The 17,569-nt window shown below is 41.2% G+C and overlaps 2 protein-coding genes and 1 non-coding gene across 6 annotated transcripts in view; 2 read left to right on the top strand and 1 right to left on the bottom strand.

Annotated features, from left to right (window-relative positions):
- The window catches only part of znf423 (zinc finger protein 423), a 153,653-nt gene extending 151,199 nt beyond the window's left edge, over positions 1–2,454 (top strand). For all 4 annotated transcript variants that reach the window (XM_030096376.1, XM_030096375.1, XM_030096377.1 and 1 more), the window contains one exon: positions 1,451–2,454. In XM_030096376.1, coding sequence (XP_029952236.1) covers positions 1,451–1,480 — 30 coding nt within the window. In that variant the 3' untranslated portion in view covers positions 1,481–2,454. The remainder of the gene's footprint in view (positions 1–1,450) is intronic.
- Positions 543–614, bottom strand: trnap-agg (transfer RNA proline (anticodon AGG)). The gene has a single exon. It is a non-coding gene; the product is annotated as a tRNA-Pro (tRNA).
- A 5,985-nt stretch (positions 2,455–8,439) lies between the features above and the next one.
- The window catches only part of LOC115392403 (transmembrane protein 189), a 34,561-nt gene continuing 25,431 nt past the window's right edge, over positions 8,440–17,569 (top strand). The window contains exon 1 of the mRNA XM_030096996.1: positions 8,440–8,795. Coding sequence (XP_029952856.1) covers positions 8,636–8,795 — 160 coding nt within the window. The 5' untranslated portion in view covers positions 8,440–8,635. The remainder of the gene's footprint in view (positions 8,796–17,569) is intronic.

Raw genomic sequence — 17,569 nt, 5'->3', positions numbered from 1 at the left:
CTGGCTTTTAATTCTGCTCATTATGAAATAAACTCTCAAACCACTTATTTACTAATGTGATCTGGTATTGCAGCTCCTAACTTAATTCTGCCTTTACAAAGGTTACCTCATTAAATTTTGACCGTCGGTGACATGTTCGACTGCTGTATGCTTAATAATGAAAGCCTAAGTTGAATTAGAGTATTTTATGGCAATACAACCTTTTCAAAGCATTCTTCCACCTGATCGCTGTTTTTTGATTGTTTTAGTGCAGAGACATACGTGTACACTCAAACCATTCGCATTTAATCCACTTCTTCCAAAACTTCCTGGTGCATTAGGTTAACCCTTGACCTTTTTGTGAGTGGGACCCGGGTTTGAATCACAAAGTGCGCAGCAGAAAGAATATCAAGCATTAAGTTTAGACTGTATGCTGCAATTCTGAACAACCTGAAACACTCTGATATGCTGTCTTTGTTCTGGCAAAGCAGCATTAGCCTCGATCTCTCTCTGAGTGAATTTCACAGAACGTGCAGTCTGAAGGTGTTTCTCTTTAAAATCTAGGGCTCATCCGGGATTTGAACCCGGGACCTCTCGCACCCTAAGCGAGAATCATACCCCTAGACCAACGAGCCACGCTCCAGACAGGCGACCTGTCCAGGGTGTACCCCGCCTCCGCCCACAGCAGCTGGGATCGGCCCCAGCCACCAGCGACCCTGAAAGGGAGAAGCGGCAGATAATGAATGAATGAAAACAGTCTGAAGGCTGCAGAAATCACATGAACAATAGTAAAAATCTGTGGCTGATCAGATCTGAACTTTTTTTTTTTCCTTTTTTCAGCAACATTTGATCAGTAGAGTGCAACGTTTAGCCATATGCTGTATTTTTGGATTCAACTCAATACCAAGACATAATACAGGCTGCTAATGGAGAACATCATTTATTCCAGCAGAAAATGGGATAATGCTGATATATTACTGATAACTGAATGTAAGCTCTTCTTATTTTAATCGTACGTCTTTGCGCTAAAAGAGGAAAACCTTTGAGCCGTGTTATTTGAAGCGATCGTTTTGCCAGTCAGAGCCTCTGGAGGTCCCGACCGGCTGCATGCGGCCCCTGAACTGACATCAGGCTGACGCCCCGGCTCTCGAACAACAGCGTACAAAATATTTTATCGCCACCATTTTGCGTCTCTTTCAGTGGCTTCACGTTTTACAATAGTGAAAAGCGTACAGTGGCTGCCGGTACGTTGCAGAGTTGTTTCCTCTTTCTCTTCTTCCGTCAGACGGCGCATAAAGCGGGGAGGCCTTGCTGTCTGTGCGGCGGGAGGCAGTTGTGTTTCTGTTCCTTTCTGTTCTATTATTGGGTGGGGGGGCAAGTGGAAAGCACTACGCTCATGTAGCCCATTATTTCTCTCATCATGTGTTCTCACTTTTTCTCCCTATCTCTCCCTCTCGCTCTCTCCCCACAGAACCACACACTGAGTCAGCACGCGCAGTGAGACCGGGGCCCGGCAGGATCTCTCAGCTCAGCCGGGGCCCCCGACCCGGAGCCGGCAGGGGACCCCCATCTCCACATCACAGCCAATCAAAGTGTCATTTGCTACTCACATGTAAAACTCTAACGATCGCGCCACTGGGCGCGGCTATTAGGAGCAGCGGGGGAAAGGAATATTAATGGGATATGCTATTAAATAAAGAAAGGAAAAAGTGGGTGAGGGAAAACGGTAAGAGCAAGATGAAGGAGAGAGAAGGGTGAACAAAGGTATTGTACGTGCAGTATTTTTTATTGTCCCTGCCAAACCCTCCCCTACCCCACCGCTCCCTCGGACTCCCCCTCTTCCTCCTCCTCCTCCTCCTCCCTTCAGTCACTCCCCAGGTCATGCATTTATTTTTTTTAACAAATAGAAAAGAGGAAAAAAAAAAAAAACAAGAAAACACAATTTGTTTTGGGATTTTTTTTCATTAGATTGTAGAAAGAGCTCCACTTTGTTGTCCCACTCAGTTGCTTATTTTATTCAACTTCATAGGTGCCAATTTCTTTGATTTTTCTTTATTCCATATGCGCTTATTTTCTTCGTTTTCATTTTTGTACCTTTCATTTCTTGCAGTAAGTAGGTACTTGTGCTGTGTTGTGATTGTTTGCCAGTCGTAATATTCCTGAATCCTCTCCCTCCAAACTATCCTTTTTATGATTATTGTTATATATATTTTTCCTTTTTGTAATTACTATGAGAAAAAAAAAACAAACAAAACAAACAAACATCAAAACAAAATAAAGTGCAGAAAACCATACAGATGTTTCTTTTTTTGGACTGGGTTTTCCAGTCTCTATGGGGCCTGTAATGGTTATTGTAAAAAATGAATATCATCGATTTCAGTGCGTCTGGTCAATGACTGCTTTTTAAATGTGAATTAACCAGATTGCAATAATCCAGTACAGAAAAAAAAGGATAAAACAAATAAATAAATGACAAAGAAAAAGCCACTGTGTGATGTGATTTATTTATTTTTTTCTTAATTGAAGGATTTGAGGACTTGCTTCCACTGCATCGCACACACCGAGGGAAGAACGGAAACGTTTTCTTGACAATTTTAAAAGGAAAAAACTTCCTCCCGGTGACTCCTAGCAGCTGATCCGAAGGGAACGCGATAGGATGTGTGAGTGCGTCATGTGGGCCTGTCTTTACACTCCTGTTTCACACGCCATCCTCACAGAGGAGATCTTCATATCCTCCGAGTTTGGATCGAGTGTTAAAGTCACTGCTTTACACCGCCGAGTAACACTGGGTGGACGTCAGCATGCAGTCAGTTTCATACAAAGCAAACTGATGGTTTAAGAACACCGAATGCACACCTGCTTTGAAAAAAGAAAAGTGAGATCTGCTTAAGATCACAACAGAGAATCAGCGTTTCAAATGTTTGCAGCAAATTATGAAAGCATATTTTTCACAAATAAAAAATTATAAACATCCTGTTGAGGGAATTAATGAGTTGGGCAAATGAACTTTCTTTTTTTCTTGATTATGAACATAGATGTGCTTCAGATAAATTTTTATTTTTGACAGAAATTCTGTGAGAGATTTGACTAATTTAGAGAATTCTGTTTGTGGAAATGGTGAGACGAGAGATTTCAGCCAATTTAATTATTTTTAAGTGATTTTATGACATGTAAATGTAATTTGATTGAGCCTATTTACACTTTAAATGTCCTCTAACTACACTTTGTGACAGCATTTTAGAAACAGTGCCCTTTGAAGGGTTAAACGCCTGTACAACTTTTTAACAGCTTGTCAGCCTGCTCAGATATTTGTGAAAAGGTTTTCAGATGTTGATACCTATACACAGTGTGGTATGTGGTGCCAAAAAAGAAAAAATCCAGAGATTGTGTGAAATTTCTGGTTCATTTCTGCCTTTGGGAGACTTTCAGTTTGCATGTTCTTCCTTTGTGTTCATCGGTTTTCCACCACACTCCAAAAACATGTTTCATTTTACTGGCGATCTCTAAAGTTGCCCGTAACGCAAAGCTGGATGAAGTGATAAAATTGAGGAATTAATTTAAGTTAGCTTTATGCAAGCACGTATGACGTCGTTACACTGATGTAGCAGCTGCATTGTAAATGAAGGTAAATACGGAGCTCGTCCCAGTATAAAAACATGCAGTCGTAATGTGTCGTGTCAGAAAACATAGTGTGAAAAACCAACCTCTTAAATCAACCGTTTTTTTTTTTTTTAATACTGGAAGCCATTTTTCCACAGCAGCAGTCCACCTACACTCTCTAATACAAAGGTTCAAGAATTCATTGTAGCTCTTGTAGTATTTGGCGCGTGATTTGAACAATACACATTACATGATCTCAATTACACTTCACTGCTTTAAAGGAATAAATCAATAGACTGTAAAAAAAAAGATGGGTAACACTTTACTTGAAGCCCCTCTTTATAACACATTATAAGTAGTTATAAACACTAATAAATGATCACAATGCTTTATAACTCACTATACAGCAGTATACAGCATAGGATTAAGGTTAGGGTTAGGGTTAGGGTTAGGGTTAGGGTTAGGTCCTGGCATTGTGATCATCTATGAATGTTTATAACTATAGCTACACGTTATAATGGCATTATAATGCTTTATGAATGTATTTATAATGTGTTATGCAGGGGGGCTTCAAGTAAAGTGTTACCAAAAGAGGGAAATATTCAATGTACCATGCTATACAGTGATATTATATCATGAAAGCTGGATTAGAAGCATGCCAACGTGGTTTCTCCATGTCAAACAGTGAACATCCTGAACAATGATTCTCAGCCCTCTGTGATGTCCTGGTCAGCCAGACTCAGACCTAAGTGTGGTTCAGAGCATCAGGAAATCCTTTCATTCCTGTGGCAATAAGACTCGATAAATGATCCTATTGATAGATTAGTGATATTATTCAGGTATGGTGGGCTCGACGCTGTCCATTCAAAGTGTAGGACAGCTTTGTACTGACTAGATGCTCCTGCTCACACCGTGACACTACGACCACTAAGGGCTGATCTGGTGACAACAGTGGCTGATGCATAGTGCTCTCCTTGATGTCTCCATCATTTCTGCCTTCCTCAGAGAACAGCACTGAGACCCACTGGACTCTCTGTGGTCAGTTCTTCTTGCACACAGACCACGCCGATCTATACTACTTCCAATGTTCTGATGTGATTCATGGATCGAACACCTGTGGTGAACTTCAAGCTACAAGTCCCAAAACACTGATCAGCTGGACACGTGCATTCAGAGGCTTACAGAAAGTCACATTAAGTTCACTTAACATTACAGAGGATTTTAGGTTCAACCTGGAATTTCACCTGAAAGCCCAACTTCATGAACTTTTTTGAGTTGGGTCAGCATTTTTTTATTATATGGAATGAAAAAAATATTTTGAAGAGTAAGGCAAGCACAATTAGTCGATGAAAGATTTTTATATATAAACTTATTTTTTTGTAAGACATAAAGCCTGTTAAAGTCAATTACAACCAGAACTCTTCATTGTAGTTTAATTTCTTCAACTGTCTTTTCATGCAAAAATATGAAATAAAATCGATCTTCATATACTGACATTTATCTTTAGAAAATGGACCTCTGATGTTTTTGTCCTCAATATAATAATATCCGTAAGTCCCATTCTGCATACATGTATTTTTTTATGCTTGAAATTTATTCAGATCTTTTTTATTTTTATTCTGGACCAGGCTGTCTGTGACTCATAGAACCTAATGAAGCAACCCACTGTTGGGTTTTGACCCACCAGCTGTGAAACACTTTTTACATATCTTATTTAAAAAAAAAAGTATTTGGTGAATTGTGCCGATAAATAGGAGGATAGAAAATGACTAATAAAAAAAACTTGCTTTCTGACTTGTTTGTCAAAATCCTGATTAAGAAAAGTAAGCATCTCTGCTTTTATAAAAGTTGGAATTCAGTAGTTCAATTCAGAATTTTGAGGATAAAAAAGAGTCACTGTTGTGACTTTCATACAACCCCACCACCCCCTTTTTTTAAGTCAGATTTCAGACATGAATCTAAAATTTCAGTAAAACAGTCTGAATTATGACATTAATCTGACTTGAAAAAGTGTGGAATCTGACTTAACCTTACTTTTTATTTTAGAAGAAAAAAGTAGAGATTCTGACTCTTCCAAAAACAACCTCTGACCTTATTCTGAAAAGATAGAATAAAAAAAGTGACACAAACTTGAAATTCTGGTTGTTGAAAGAGTCAGAATTTTGCCTTTAATCTTGATTTCCACAAAAGAAGTCTGAATTATCACTCAGGAAAGGAGAATATGACATACAGCAGATATACATTAGTGTATGTTTGTAGAAATTTTAGTCTAGTTTCATGGATAGTTTCCAGCTGTTGTACCGGCCAGTAACTCTTTAAATTGTTTTAACTTCATATGTTTTTGTCAATAATTTGCACTATTTTGTTGTTTGAATGCTGCCTTACAAAAAAAGATTTCATGTCGAACTTTGTGATTTGAGTTTTGAAAGCACTTGTTACCAATGAAGCAATAAAACTACGTTTATTATGCCTTTATCTTGATCATTTAAGGGAGGAGTATCAAAAAAAAAAGTTCGAGGACCAAAACTGGCCCACAAAAAGCACCGATCTGACCCATTAAATTGAAAATAAATAAATAAATAAATAAATAAATAAATAAATAAATAAATAAATAAATATTGTTAAAACTGTTAAAAAGTATTAAAGCTGTTTTCTTGGGAGTAGTGAACACAACACAATAGAGATGCTGCTATGAAAGTTATATTGTATAGTTAAACTAGATTGCTGGGTGAGTTTGTAAAAGCATACCTGATACAGCAGCTGTAGGAGAGGTTTTTTTTTTTTGACTTTTCACTGTATTTTGCACCTTAAGGTTTCATTGAAATTGGTTTTATATGGAGATTTTAGTCATTTCCGAAGTAATTATTCAATTTTGCAAAAAAATGTAGACATTTTCATCACATACACTCTGCACCTCAAGAAAGGTTAAAGTTTAAGTTAAAGGTTATTATGGCACTATGTCATCAGTCTGGCCCCCTCAAGATGAAACTTGTCCGTCTGCGTCTCCTGAACTGAAGCATGTTTTACCCTCCTATTATGTTCATTTGTCAGGAGCAGCAACGATGTTCCCAGGCCAATTTGACGCGGTGCATGTTTAACTATCCAGAAGATGTCAAAAACCAAAAGAAATCCTAACAAGCTTTGTTAATATTTCATTACTAATTCCATTACATTCTATCAATATTTAGTGTAATGGTGTTCTTTACCTCTGACAGGTAATGCTTCAATTAGGATAATTCGTTCGTGTTTTCCTAAAAATATACATGTTCAAACACTTTTTCGATTGTTTCACCACTTCATTACTTTTGAAAGACAAATGTATAAAACAATAGCTTTAGATGACATTGAAAAATAACATTTGAATTTTGCCCTGATTCTTCTCTGGGGCTCCCCCAACTGGATTTCCAGTGTAAACCTGCATGTTCAATGGTGTTTGCATCCCATGCTGCCCAGTTTTTATCCCATATTTAACTGCTTTGGATGGCATACCCCTAAATGGGCAGTGGCCTCTGAATGCCTCCAGCCTTTCATCCACTATGATATTAGAGCCTGGGTTATAGAGCAGTGGATGTGGTTCTACACACTTGTCCCACACTGTCTTGATATCTCCCAGCTTGTCTCTCCTGTCCACCAGCCCTTGTCTCTCGACCATCAAATGAGATTACTCTGGAGATAATATGAAAAGTCTCCAGAGATATTGTGGCTCGAAATATGGCCGTGCCTGTCTCTGCATCCCATAGACTAGCTGTCGATTCATCCTTCGACCAAGAGACCCCGACCAGGATGAGGAGCCCCAAATACACTCCTGAATGTGTTTTATCCAACTTCTCCCCTAAAACACATCTCAGTCCTGGATTAGTCCAGATCCAGAATGAGCTTCTGTATTGAATTAGTCATGGCCAGCTCAAAAGGTGACCGGAAGTCTGTCACACGAGTTAATGCCCATTGCAGTGGGCCCTGGCACTGTATTTGTGATTCCTGCTGACAGGTTTGCCTGATGCATGTTTGGGGATGAGGACCTCTGTATTGCATCATTTTTTTTTTTTTTTTTTGACAAGAATGTCTTGCTTGGGGGAATAGGGATATCAATTTCCTCATGTGGTTCAAAATCATAATCACTACAATCAGAACTTAAATCAAGATAGTCTTCACCTTCCACTGAACGTGGGTGGAGTATTCCTGCGAGAACATAAATGGTTCTTGTCAAAAATCATAACATCTGCACGTGTGTGTGTGTGTGTGTGTGTGTGTGTGTGTGTGTGTGTGTGTGTGTGTGTGTGTGTGTGTGTGTGTGTGAGACATTTCTGACACCTTTTACCTCCAGTTTGACTGCCAGGTCAAATTGACCTGAACAGTGTCTCTGTGATATAAACATGTAGGTGGTAGCTGTAAAAATTTTAAACTAACCATTTTCACTTTATATGTTTATCACTCTAATTAAGGCAAGCAGAAGAGGTTTCGTACTGAATAAATAATTTTAAATACTTTTTCTAGACCTTTAAGCTTTATAAAGGGTCAATTTCACCCGGAACCTAATAGGAGGGTTCAATAAATAGATAATTAAAAAAAATAGACGCACTTCGTTTTAAATGATGGCAGAAAAACGCAGACGGTCCCTACAGCCGCCGTGACAGAGAGTTGAACTCCTAAACTTCCCTCTTTTTTTAACTGGTCTCTTAAATAAAGTTTTATCATGAGAAAATAACGCAAAAACAAACGCGGTGAAACAATGCTTTTTTTTTTTTTTTTGGTCCGGTATCCGGAGCGGGGGTGCGCGCGTGAAGTAGGTCTGTGTGTCAGCTCGTGTGTTTCCGGGTGGCACGAGGCTGCTCCTCCGGTGCATCCCGGCTAGCATCAGTTGGTTCAGCCTCCCTCCTCCGCCTCCTCCGCCTCCGCCTCCTCCTCCTCACAGCATCAGCCGGAGGCCGGGACTCCCACCGAAAACGCAGCCGCTCGCGACAATTTGATGCCTCATAGCTGAGAGCCGGAGCAGGGAGGGCGCGAGCGGGCAGCAGCGGCGGCGGCGGCGGCGGCGGCGGCGGCGGCGGCAGCAGCTATGGCGGCGTCGCTTCTCTCCGAGACCGACATCAGGCACCGGTCCATGGCGGAGGAGGATCCGAACGGGAACGAGCACGGGGCGGCTGCACGCAGCGCGGCGCCTCGCTGGGGACCGCAGCACGCCGGGGCCCGGCAGCTGGCGCGGCTCTACTCTCCAGGTGAGCGGACGTTTTTTTCTTCCAGTGCAGGTTTCTGCACCGGGAGCGGGACTGAGGTTTGATTCCTGGTGTCATCAGAGGCCTTAAAAAAACAAAAACAAAAAACAGTGCGACATCACTACTGGGATGATGATGAGGATGAGGATGATGGCAGGTGATTGCAGACTTTAGGGCAGTGGCAGCAGGTTGCAAAGCACGAGGAGCATGATGCTGCTCGTGCTTGCAACCTGCTGCCACTGCCTTTAAACTGCATCCATCTAATCACTCATTAGCTGTAGTACAGTAGCACAGTGTGAAGGCCTGCTCCACCTCTGACCAGTGGTGTAGTGGTTCAGAAATCTGCTCAAATTTGCATGTTCTCCCTGTGTATTTGCATGGGTTTTCCCCAAAAACACGAAGTTCAAGTTGCCAATGCTCATGTGTTCGCCATGTGACGAATGTATCCAGTGTGTTTACCCCGATTTCACCCATAGTCAGCTGGAATCAACTTCCCTCTTCATCTTCACAGCCAGTGTCAAGTCCAGAGCTCACGCTGAGGAAGAAGCGCTGGAAGCCAGTTTCTGTTTGAAGGCCCAATGTGTTTGTGTATATTTCAACCCCATCGACGACCTGCATGGTCACCTGTCATGATTCTGGGAAGATCTTTGCAAATCAGAAATTAGCATTTATTCACTTATTCCTGTTTTATGTCACTGTTGCACATTGAGCATTGACCACGTCAGAGCAGGCCAATATCTGGGTCCTCCGTCGTCTGTGGTTCCCCATATAGGTAGTTCCCAAAACCCAGAGTTGGGAACCGCTGGCCTCCACCCATCCTCAGCTTTCACTCTGTATAATTTAAGGGAGTTTTAACTTCGATCTTCTTTAAGCCTGTCGCACTCTGTTGAGCTTCTTACAGAGAGTCTCTTAGTAGTATCGAGCAGCCCCATCTCAAGTTCTTGTATTTTGACACCAGCTTCTGTTTTACTGACCGACTGCTGCTGTGACCATGTAGCTTTGTGTGACAAGGTCCTAAATCAATATCACAGTCTTTCCATGTATTTCTGCTGTAAGTCAAGCCTTACGATGGTTTAACATTACAAATTAAGCCCTTTATAGTGACTTTTTTGTCTCTTAATTTTCCAAAATGTTTCTCTTAAAAAAGTTATGTAACATTTTTTGGAAAACAAAAATGTTAATTCTCTAGGATCTTGAATTTTTTTGTTTTCCAAATGATTTTTATTGACATAATCTGTCAACAGAAAGTTTCATCAGTCCAATTTTAACATGAAAAAACTAAAAAGTAGTTTGCTCGGTCTCCAATATCTTTAAAAGAATTCGGTGTTCAACCAATCATTAACGCGAATAGTTAATCTGCCAATCACTCAGTGTATTTAAACATTTAGAAATGATGAAGATTAGCTGAAGTTCACTGCAAGCATGAGAATTGGGTAGAAGGAGGAGATTTCAGCGGCAGACAGGCTGGTCTGAGTATTTCAGGAACTGCTGATCGACTGGGATTTTCAGGCACAGCCGTCTCCAGGGCTGACAGAGAATGGTCTGAAAAGGAGAAAGTGCACAGTGAGCGGCTGTTCTCTGGGTGAAAAGCCTTTGTTGATGCCAGAGGTCAGGAAAAAGAGAACTGGAAAGACTGTTTTGAAATGATAGTAAGGAAAAAGTGCCTGACCAACCTGTTGCAAGTCAGGAATCCTAAAGATCATCTCTGATGATGCAAAACACGGTGAATCTTGAAGCCGAGGGGCGACAGCAGCAGCGGATGGGGAAAAAGTTTTTGGCTGACTGTGCAAACAAACTGATGCCAAGAGGACAAAGCTACACGTCTGAATTTAAGCAGAAAACTATCAACTATGCAGCAGAAAAGAGAAACAGAGCAGGGAAAAGAGAGTTCAGATTGTGTGAGAAACGTGTGAGAGTGAGAAAGCAGAGAAACGGTTTCTGTGATGAGGAAAAAAAATTAAGGCTGATCGGGAGCTAAATACATGACAGGCAGAGTCGAGGAACAAATTCACAGATGGTTCTGGAACAGTGAGCTGCTGTCTGAGACTTACCGATGGTGCGTTTACATCTGGACATGGAAACATAGATGCAACTTATTCCTCAGGGTCTTTGATATGTGTCTTTTCTGGTCTTCATTATGGATATTTTGAGAAATATGATTTATAATCAGGCATGATTTATACTCAGTTTTGTTCCTCACTTTGCATCATAATACAGCACATTGCTGAATTAATCTCATCAGTTTTGATCTCACCTTATTTTCTTTTCTGAAAGCTCCCAAACATTGTGGATGTTATATATTAGAAGGAAGCACAGTCTACTGTTGAGGATATATTAGTGTTTAAAATGCTTTGAGCTTGAAAACCCTCACAGTCGAAGGCTCACCCTCTCTCAGGATTGGCTGGTAAAGTTTTTAGATGCTAGTGAAGATGTTGCCTTCAGGTGTTTAGTGCTAGGACAAAATCAATGTGTGTGACAGAGTCTACAGCAGTAATCCTCCAATCCAGACCTCTGGGATCCGCTGTGTTGCTGGTTTTCTCTCTCTTTTTTTTTTTCCCTGCTAGTTGAAATTCACCTGCCATCCTGGTGCAAATAAGTCTCTGATTAGATGTCTAGAATGAAACTGCCGGGCAGAATAGGAAATAAGCAGCAGTCTGGATCCTGACGGACTAAATTTTAGCTGCACTTACAGCAAAGTTGCTTCCATCTGGTAGCACAAAGTGATCATGTGAAAGCATGTAATGCATTTTTTTTAGGCATTTTTCATCCAGTGCACCACTTTATGTCCTTTACCTTGTGTTTCAGTTTTCTTTTTTGTCTTGAACTTGTAAAACAAGCAGCCATTGATCTGCTGAGAGGTCAAAAGATAAGATAAGAGACACCTTTATCAGTCCCTCAGTGGGGAAATTGTTTAAATTCAGCATTTAAATTACTTTTTTCTAAACTTAGAGTGGTTGGAGTTTTTTAATGGTCCCTCTTCCTTCACTCAGTGTATGAAATAAAGTAACATCTTGTTAAGCCGTGAATTTTGGATACAACATGTTAGTTATCGATTATTAAAATAGACATCAGTCCTCTCCCTGAAAGCTGTAGTGTATTTGCTGCTGCTGCTTTTTTCTTAGTTTTTTCCCAAGAGCTACAAATGTCAGTGCATCTTCCTCCCCTTGACTAATGTCGCTTCATGTGAATTTAATGAGAAATGTCACAAGGCTGACCACCGCAGTGCTGACACCATTAATGTGTCTCAGAATCACTTCAGTAACGTTCATGTTAATAATATATTCTCATTGAGAGACATAAAAGTAACACTAGAGTGAGTTATTTTATCCTAGGACAACAGCTCCTACTTGTAAGTGTGTATAAATTATTTGTGTATGTTTATACGGATTTATTTCTATATGTAAAATTGTACTTTCTGTACATTTGTACATCTGCCCAGCTGATATTTGTGAGAATTGCTTTTTTTGTACTATACATATCGCTCCCACACTGCTAACATCACAATTCAACAATTATTGATTGATGCAACAGTAAAAATCCACTGCCTTGACAGATTGAGTTGTTGGATCTTGTCGATCGATGGGTGTTTTGAGGTTTTTTTTTTTATTTATTTATTTTTTTTTTTTTCCGACGGAAGGTGAACTGTGCCGCAGACCTCGGTGAAGCAAACCTGTGTTACCAGTTGTGCATCAAGCTGGCTTGTGCCACTTTCTGCCTGACCATCTGCCCTGGCGTCTCACTTCACTGAGCATTTTAATTGCCTCTGGTCGAGCCGTGTTGGCAACTTGTTGACACTTTCCAAAATAGGAAAGCGGATGAGAGGAGAGAAAGGTCTTCACATCATTGTGGAGTTCATACGAGGGGACGGCATATGTCACTGGCCTGGCACTTCAATGCAAATCCCTCACAGCACTATGAGTGTGTTCATATTCACAAACCAGTGACCGTGGTAGCGTGTGTGTGTGTGTGTCTCAAACTGACTCACTGAAGAGGTCCTCTGACCCGACTCCTCACTTCAGATGTTTGAAAATGTTATTCCCACTTAACCTCTGTCAGCCCATCACAGACAAACCCTCCACTTCAATGAAAGCCAGCGAGGCCTCCTGTCCTATTTTTAGCCGCTGCGAGAGTAAGGAGTCACCTTCCCCATTAATGGAATTGGATCTACACTATTATTCAGTGCAATTACATTAGAGAGATAACCGTCTCCAATCTGGCATTTAGCGGTTCCGACTGCCGGGCGTCGCCTAACGTGACACACGATGTGAGGAGGAGGCGAGCCTGCATACGTGCACACGTGGACATGGCCGATCATTCAGCTTAATTAAGGTCGTGTATGAACTGGTGACGGGCAGAGAGAGAGAGAGAGAGATGTCGGATCGTCTGTGTGTGGTGTTGCATTTGTTGTCATTATTCTTAATTCATGGTGCTAATTAAACAGCATTAGTTTCTGCAGTTAGTGATGTTACTGTATTAAAACCAGCTATTAATTCACAAGCTCTGTATAATTGTTCTGTAATGTACAGACTTTAAGAAACCAGCACTTGATTTAATCATCCATGATTAAAAAAAAGAAAGAAGAAATAGTTACTGTGTTTGAACATCAGCACCGTATAAAGAAGACTACTGCAAAAGACACATCCACCAAGTCTAGAGTCTGTCATACTTATGGCATTTGGGATAGTTTCCATTAGTTTTAGCATAAGCTTCAGGTGACACTGAGATCTAGAGAATGTTAACATTCTTATAACTTTACTGGAGCTAAAAGTCAAATTCACTCAAAGACAGCTGTGGCTCAGTTGCAGCTGTGACTCAAGTGGGCCGTCTTCCAATCCCAGTGTTAGCAGTTTGATCCCCCGTCTCATCCTGCCCATGTTTCGAAATATCCTTGGGCAAGAAACTGAACCCCAAGTTCCCCCCAGTGGCGCGTGAAGTAATCCTGAGCACACCAGGAGTTAACAGGGGTGTGTGAGCGTGGGAATGTGGTTAATCATGGAGCGTGTGCTGCCTGCTACGGTGATGAAAGGTTCTTTGTCATTAAAGTTCATTTATCATTCCGCCGCTGACTTTACCAGTTTCAAATATGAATGTTCTCAAACTGTTTAGTATCATCATGTATAGGAGGAGGAAGAGGAGGAGGAGGAGGAGGAGGATTAGTCTCCCTGAGTGAACATCCTGAATGTGAAGGATGCTGACGATGAACCCAGGTTGTGTTTGCTCGGTGAGCCTGTTGTTGAGTGTCCCACTGATTGATGGCTAAGAGGATCACACATGCATTTGGGGTCCTGACTCTTTATCCCCTCTCACTTAGTGGCCGTGGAGCTTAGTTAGCAGAGAGACTTTGGGTAAAAATAGCCCCGGACAAGGCTGCAATATGGGTTACGTTCTGATGCAACTCAGACACCACTGCGAGACTTGAAATTTTTGTGTTGCACAATCCCACTCAGCAGTAAAGTTCATGCTTGGTCATTAAAACGGAGGTTTGTTTAATACCCGGAAAGGGCACTAAATCCTCCCGCGCTGTGAAATGCTGCAGTTTGTCAAGTTGGAAGCGTTGAATCGAGAACAGATAAAGTTGAAACTAAGTTATCTCCCTGCAAACCGCTTATCTCCGTTTTAGCTAATCATGACCATATAAAGAGTTTTTCAGTTATCTGCATACTTTGGTTGGAACCAGTGTTTGTTTGAGTTACTGTTGCTTTTCTGTTACCTCCAACCAGACATCAGGCATCAACCAGGCACTTTGTTCCAGAGAACTGCTGCTCGCCGGATGTTTTCTCTTTTCCAGACTGTTCTCTGTAAACCCCAGAGATGGTTGGATGTGAAAATCCCAGTAGATCAGCAGTTTCTGAAAAACTCAGGCCAGCTCCTCTGCCACCAACGAGATTTCCATGTTCACAGTCACTGAAATCGGCTTTCTCCTGCTCGAATTGAGCAGCTTGTCTACATAGATATCAAGTCCCGGCAACGTGATTAACTGACGAACTGTTCGTAAAAGTAGTATTTAAACAGGTATACCTAATAAAGCGACTGGTGAGCAAATATGATACTATTAGGAAAAAAACACATGAAATTAATACGGGAGAGTTTTTAGTCTTTTATTCTGACGTTAAGGATGAACTAACTGGTTCAGTCAGAGTATCTTTATTTGAAGACAACGCTGCAAATGAAACATCTAAATCCATTCAGGAAAACATTACAGTTTGTAGATCTCAGTGATTGATTATGATGTGGATTAATATCAGGGGCAAAAATTGCACATTACACATTTTTAGTGATTTATAGTGTTTAGGTAAAGCACATACAAATTGAAAGGCATTTCAGCAAATATGAAGAGAATAGTTTCGTTTTATTTCCTGTCTGCTTGTATCCAGGCGTCACAGGACTAATATTTCCGCTGATGAGGAACAATGGCAGCTGTCAAGCACATTATTGTCAAATATCATGTTGAGCTATTAAAATCCTGTGTCCGGTGAGGTAACTGCCGTTCCTCGGATAAAAAAATTAGCAGTCGCTGCCGTCCTCGCTGTAACGAGAATACGGCAGCGTGTGAATTTGTGTTTTCACCAGGTGAACCTCCGGATGGCTTGGAAGCCTTCCCTCATTTTCGCCAAAGGGCACAGCAGGCTGCAAGTGGAAGATATGCTCAGCGACGCTAACAATGCTGCCGAGCCATTTTATGGAAACTTAAAAGCAAAAATGTTCCCCCCATGCTGACAAGTGTCTGTTTAAAGAAAAATAAACAGCTAAAATTCAAAATGTCAAAGTGTCCATTTAAGGGAGCAACATGCTGTTATGTGCTTAGTTGTTTGGGTTCGGTTCAGCGCCGGTAGGAGGTAAATCTAAATAGCAGTTTGGCTTGTTAGAGTTTGGAGAAGTTAGATGAGGCGTTGGCAATGCTCCACAGAGCCAAACATGGGCTCATTACAGCAAGGCAAGGATGGACAAACAGCTGGAGACATCTCCCTTTCCCTCTGTCTCTGCGTCTCTCCATTCCTCCCAGCGACTCTCTATTCATCCCCTCGTCTCTCTCCAATCCTCCCGTATGTCTGAAGTGTCACGGTCCGCTGCCTTCTCCCCTCTCCTCTCCCCGGCGCTCGCTCTGCGTTTAACCACACATCTTAGTCTCGTCTGATGAGTGGCGTGTACGCACGCATCGGTCTTTTGGCATGTTTTAACTATTCCGCCACTTTATGTGTTTACATGTCTGAAGGCCCCCCGAACATACGCGTTGTGTGTGTGTGTGTGTGTGTGTGTGTGTGTGTGTGTGTGTGTGTCTGTGTGATGTGGAGTTACCCTGGAGGGGCTGGAGTCGGGGTGTGTAAGTGATCTAAGGAGCAACGCCGCTTTTCAGCCTCGTGCCGCTCATCCCGCTCTCACCACTCACCAGCCGCCCCGCTTCCATTAAACACACACAAAGGCATTCTGCAGCAAGGGAAGTTAGTGGAAAGTACTCCCTCAGGGGCTTTTAACAGCAATCAACAAACCTTTTTGGTTTGTAAACAGATATGCACTGCAGAAGGGCCAGCGAACATTTCAGCTGTGCATAAAAAGATCCCCGTTTAACTTGCGGCTTTTAATTTGACATAAATGTCTGATTAAAACATAATTATCAAAGCTTGTTATATATTTTCTGAGGCAGTGTTTACATGAAAACCTTTTAAATGAAAACAGAAAGCTTCTGTCTGCTCAGAATACCTGCAAAGGTATACCTGCTGAGAAAGGTTTTTAAATAATCTGGATTTATTAAGAAATGCAGTTGAAGCATATTAAGTCCCACAAGCTCAAATAACCAGGGAAGTGGTGAAGAGAGTCGAAACAGTTTCTGCCCATCGAGAGAAATGTGGCAGTTCTTTGTCCGTGAATGAGAAGATGATTTTTCAGCAGCACCCGACAGTGCTAATGACAGGACTTGCTTCTGATCTTTAGTCCGAGTGGACATAATAAAAGACAAACAGCGTGATCAACGTGTGATTTAATTATATTAAACGGCGAAATACATTGCGAGAGCAGCTTTCTCAGTCACTGCTGTAACCCATACAAGGAAAAAAAAACTTTATTTCTTTCTGAATTGAATTAGAAGAATAAGATGTCTCAAGCTGGATAAGCTTAAAACAAGAAACTTACCTTTCAAAACAAAGTTTATGCAAAAAACAAGCAAACAACATAAAAATACAAAAAGGAAATTACAACAATGGAATAGCAGTGTCAAACTTAAAGAGAATACGCGATGAGCAAAGATCGAAACATAAAATTAAATGACTTAAAAAGAAAAAATGCATTAGAAATATCTTCTTGATTCAGTATTTGATCTTTTAAATCAGCTGTTTTTTGGCCACTTTTTTGGGAACTGATCAAATGTAAAGTAGGATAAATCCTCAGTTATTTTTCTTCATAGCTTTTTCTGTGTAACTGAAAAGGCTTTTATACTTTAATAAAGCTGCAATGTTGAATTTCTTTTTTCCCCCAGCAAATTCTCTTTTAAACTACTCAGTTCACTCAGTCCACTGGCAGTCTTGCTTGATAACTAAAACAGCGAAAACCTCTGAGTGTATGTATGCGTTGATATGTGTGTGATCCAGGAGACGGAGTACAGCTGCCGATATCCTTCAATAAAAACGCAGGCCTGTTTAGAGTTAAAAGTGTCCCATCTCACCCGCATGCGGGCGAGATGGGACACTTTCAACTCTAAACAGCCCTGAAGGGTGGAAATGATTCTTCCTTCCATGCAGGGATGGTGACACATCTCAGCGGCACGTTCTGACTGATTTGTCTCT

Source organism: Salarias fasciatus, chromosome 7 (assembly GCF_902148845.1).
Source record: "Salarias fasciatus chromosome 7, fSalaFa1.1, whole genome shotgun sequence".
NCBI classification, from domain to species: domain Eukaryota; kingdom Metazoa; phylum Chordata; class Actinopteri; order Blenniiformes; family Blenniidae; genus Salarias; species Salarias fasciatus.
The sequence above is the reverse complement of the archived record's forward strand: the minus strand, read 5'-3'. Positions and strand labels throughout refer to the sequence as shown.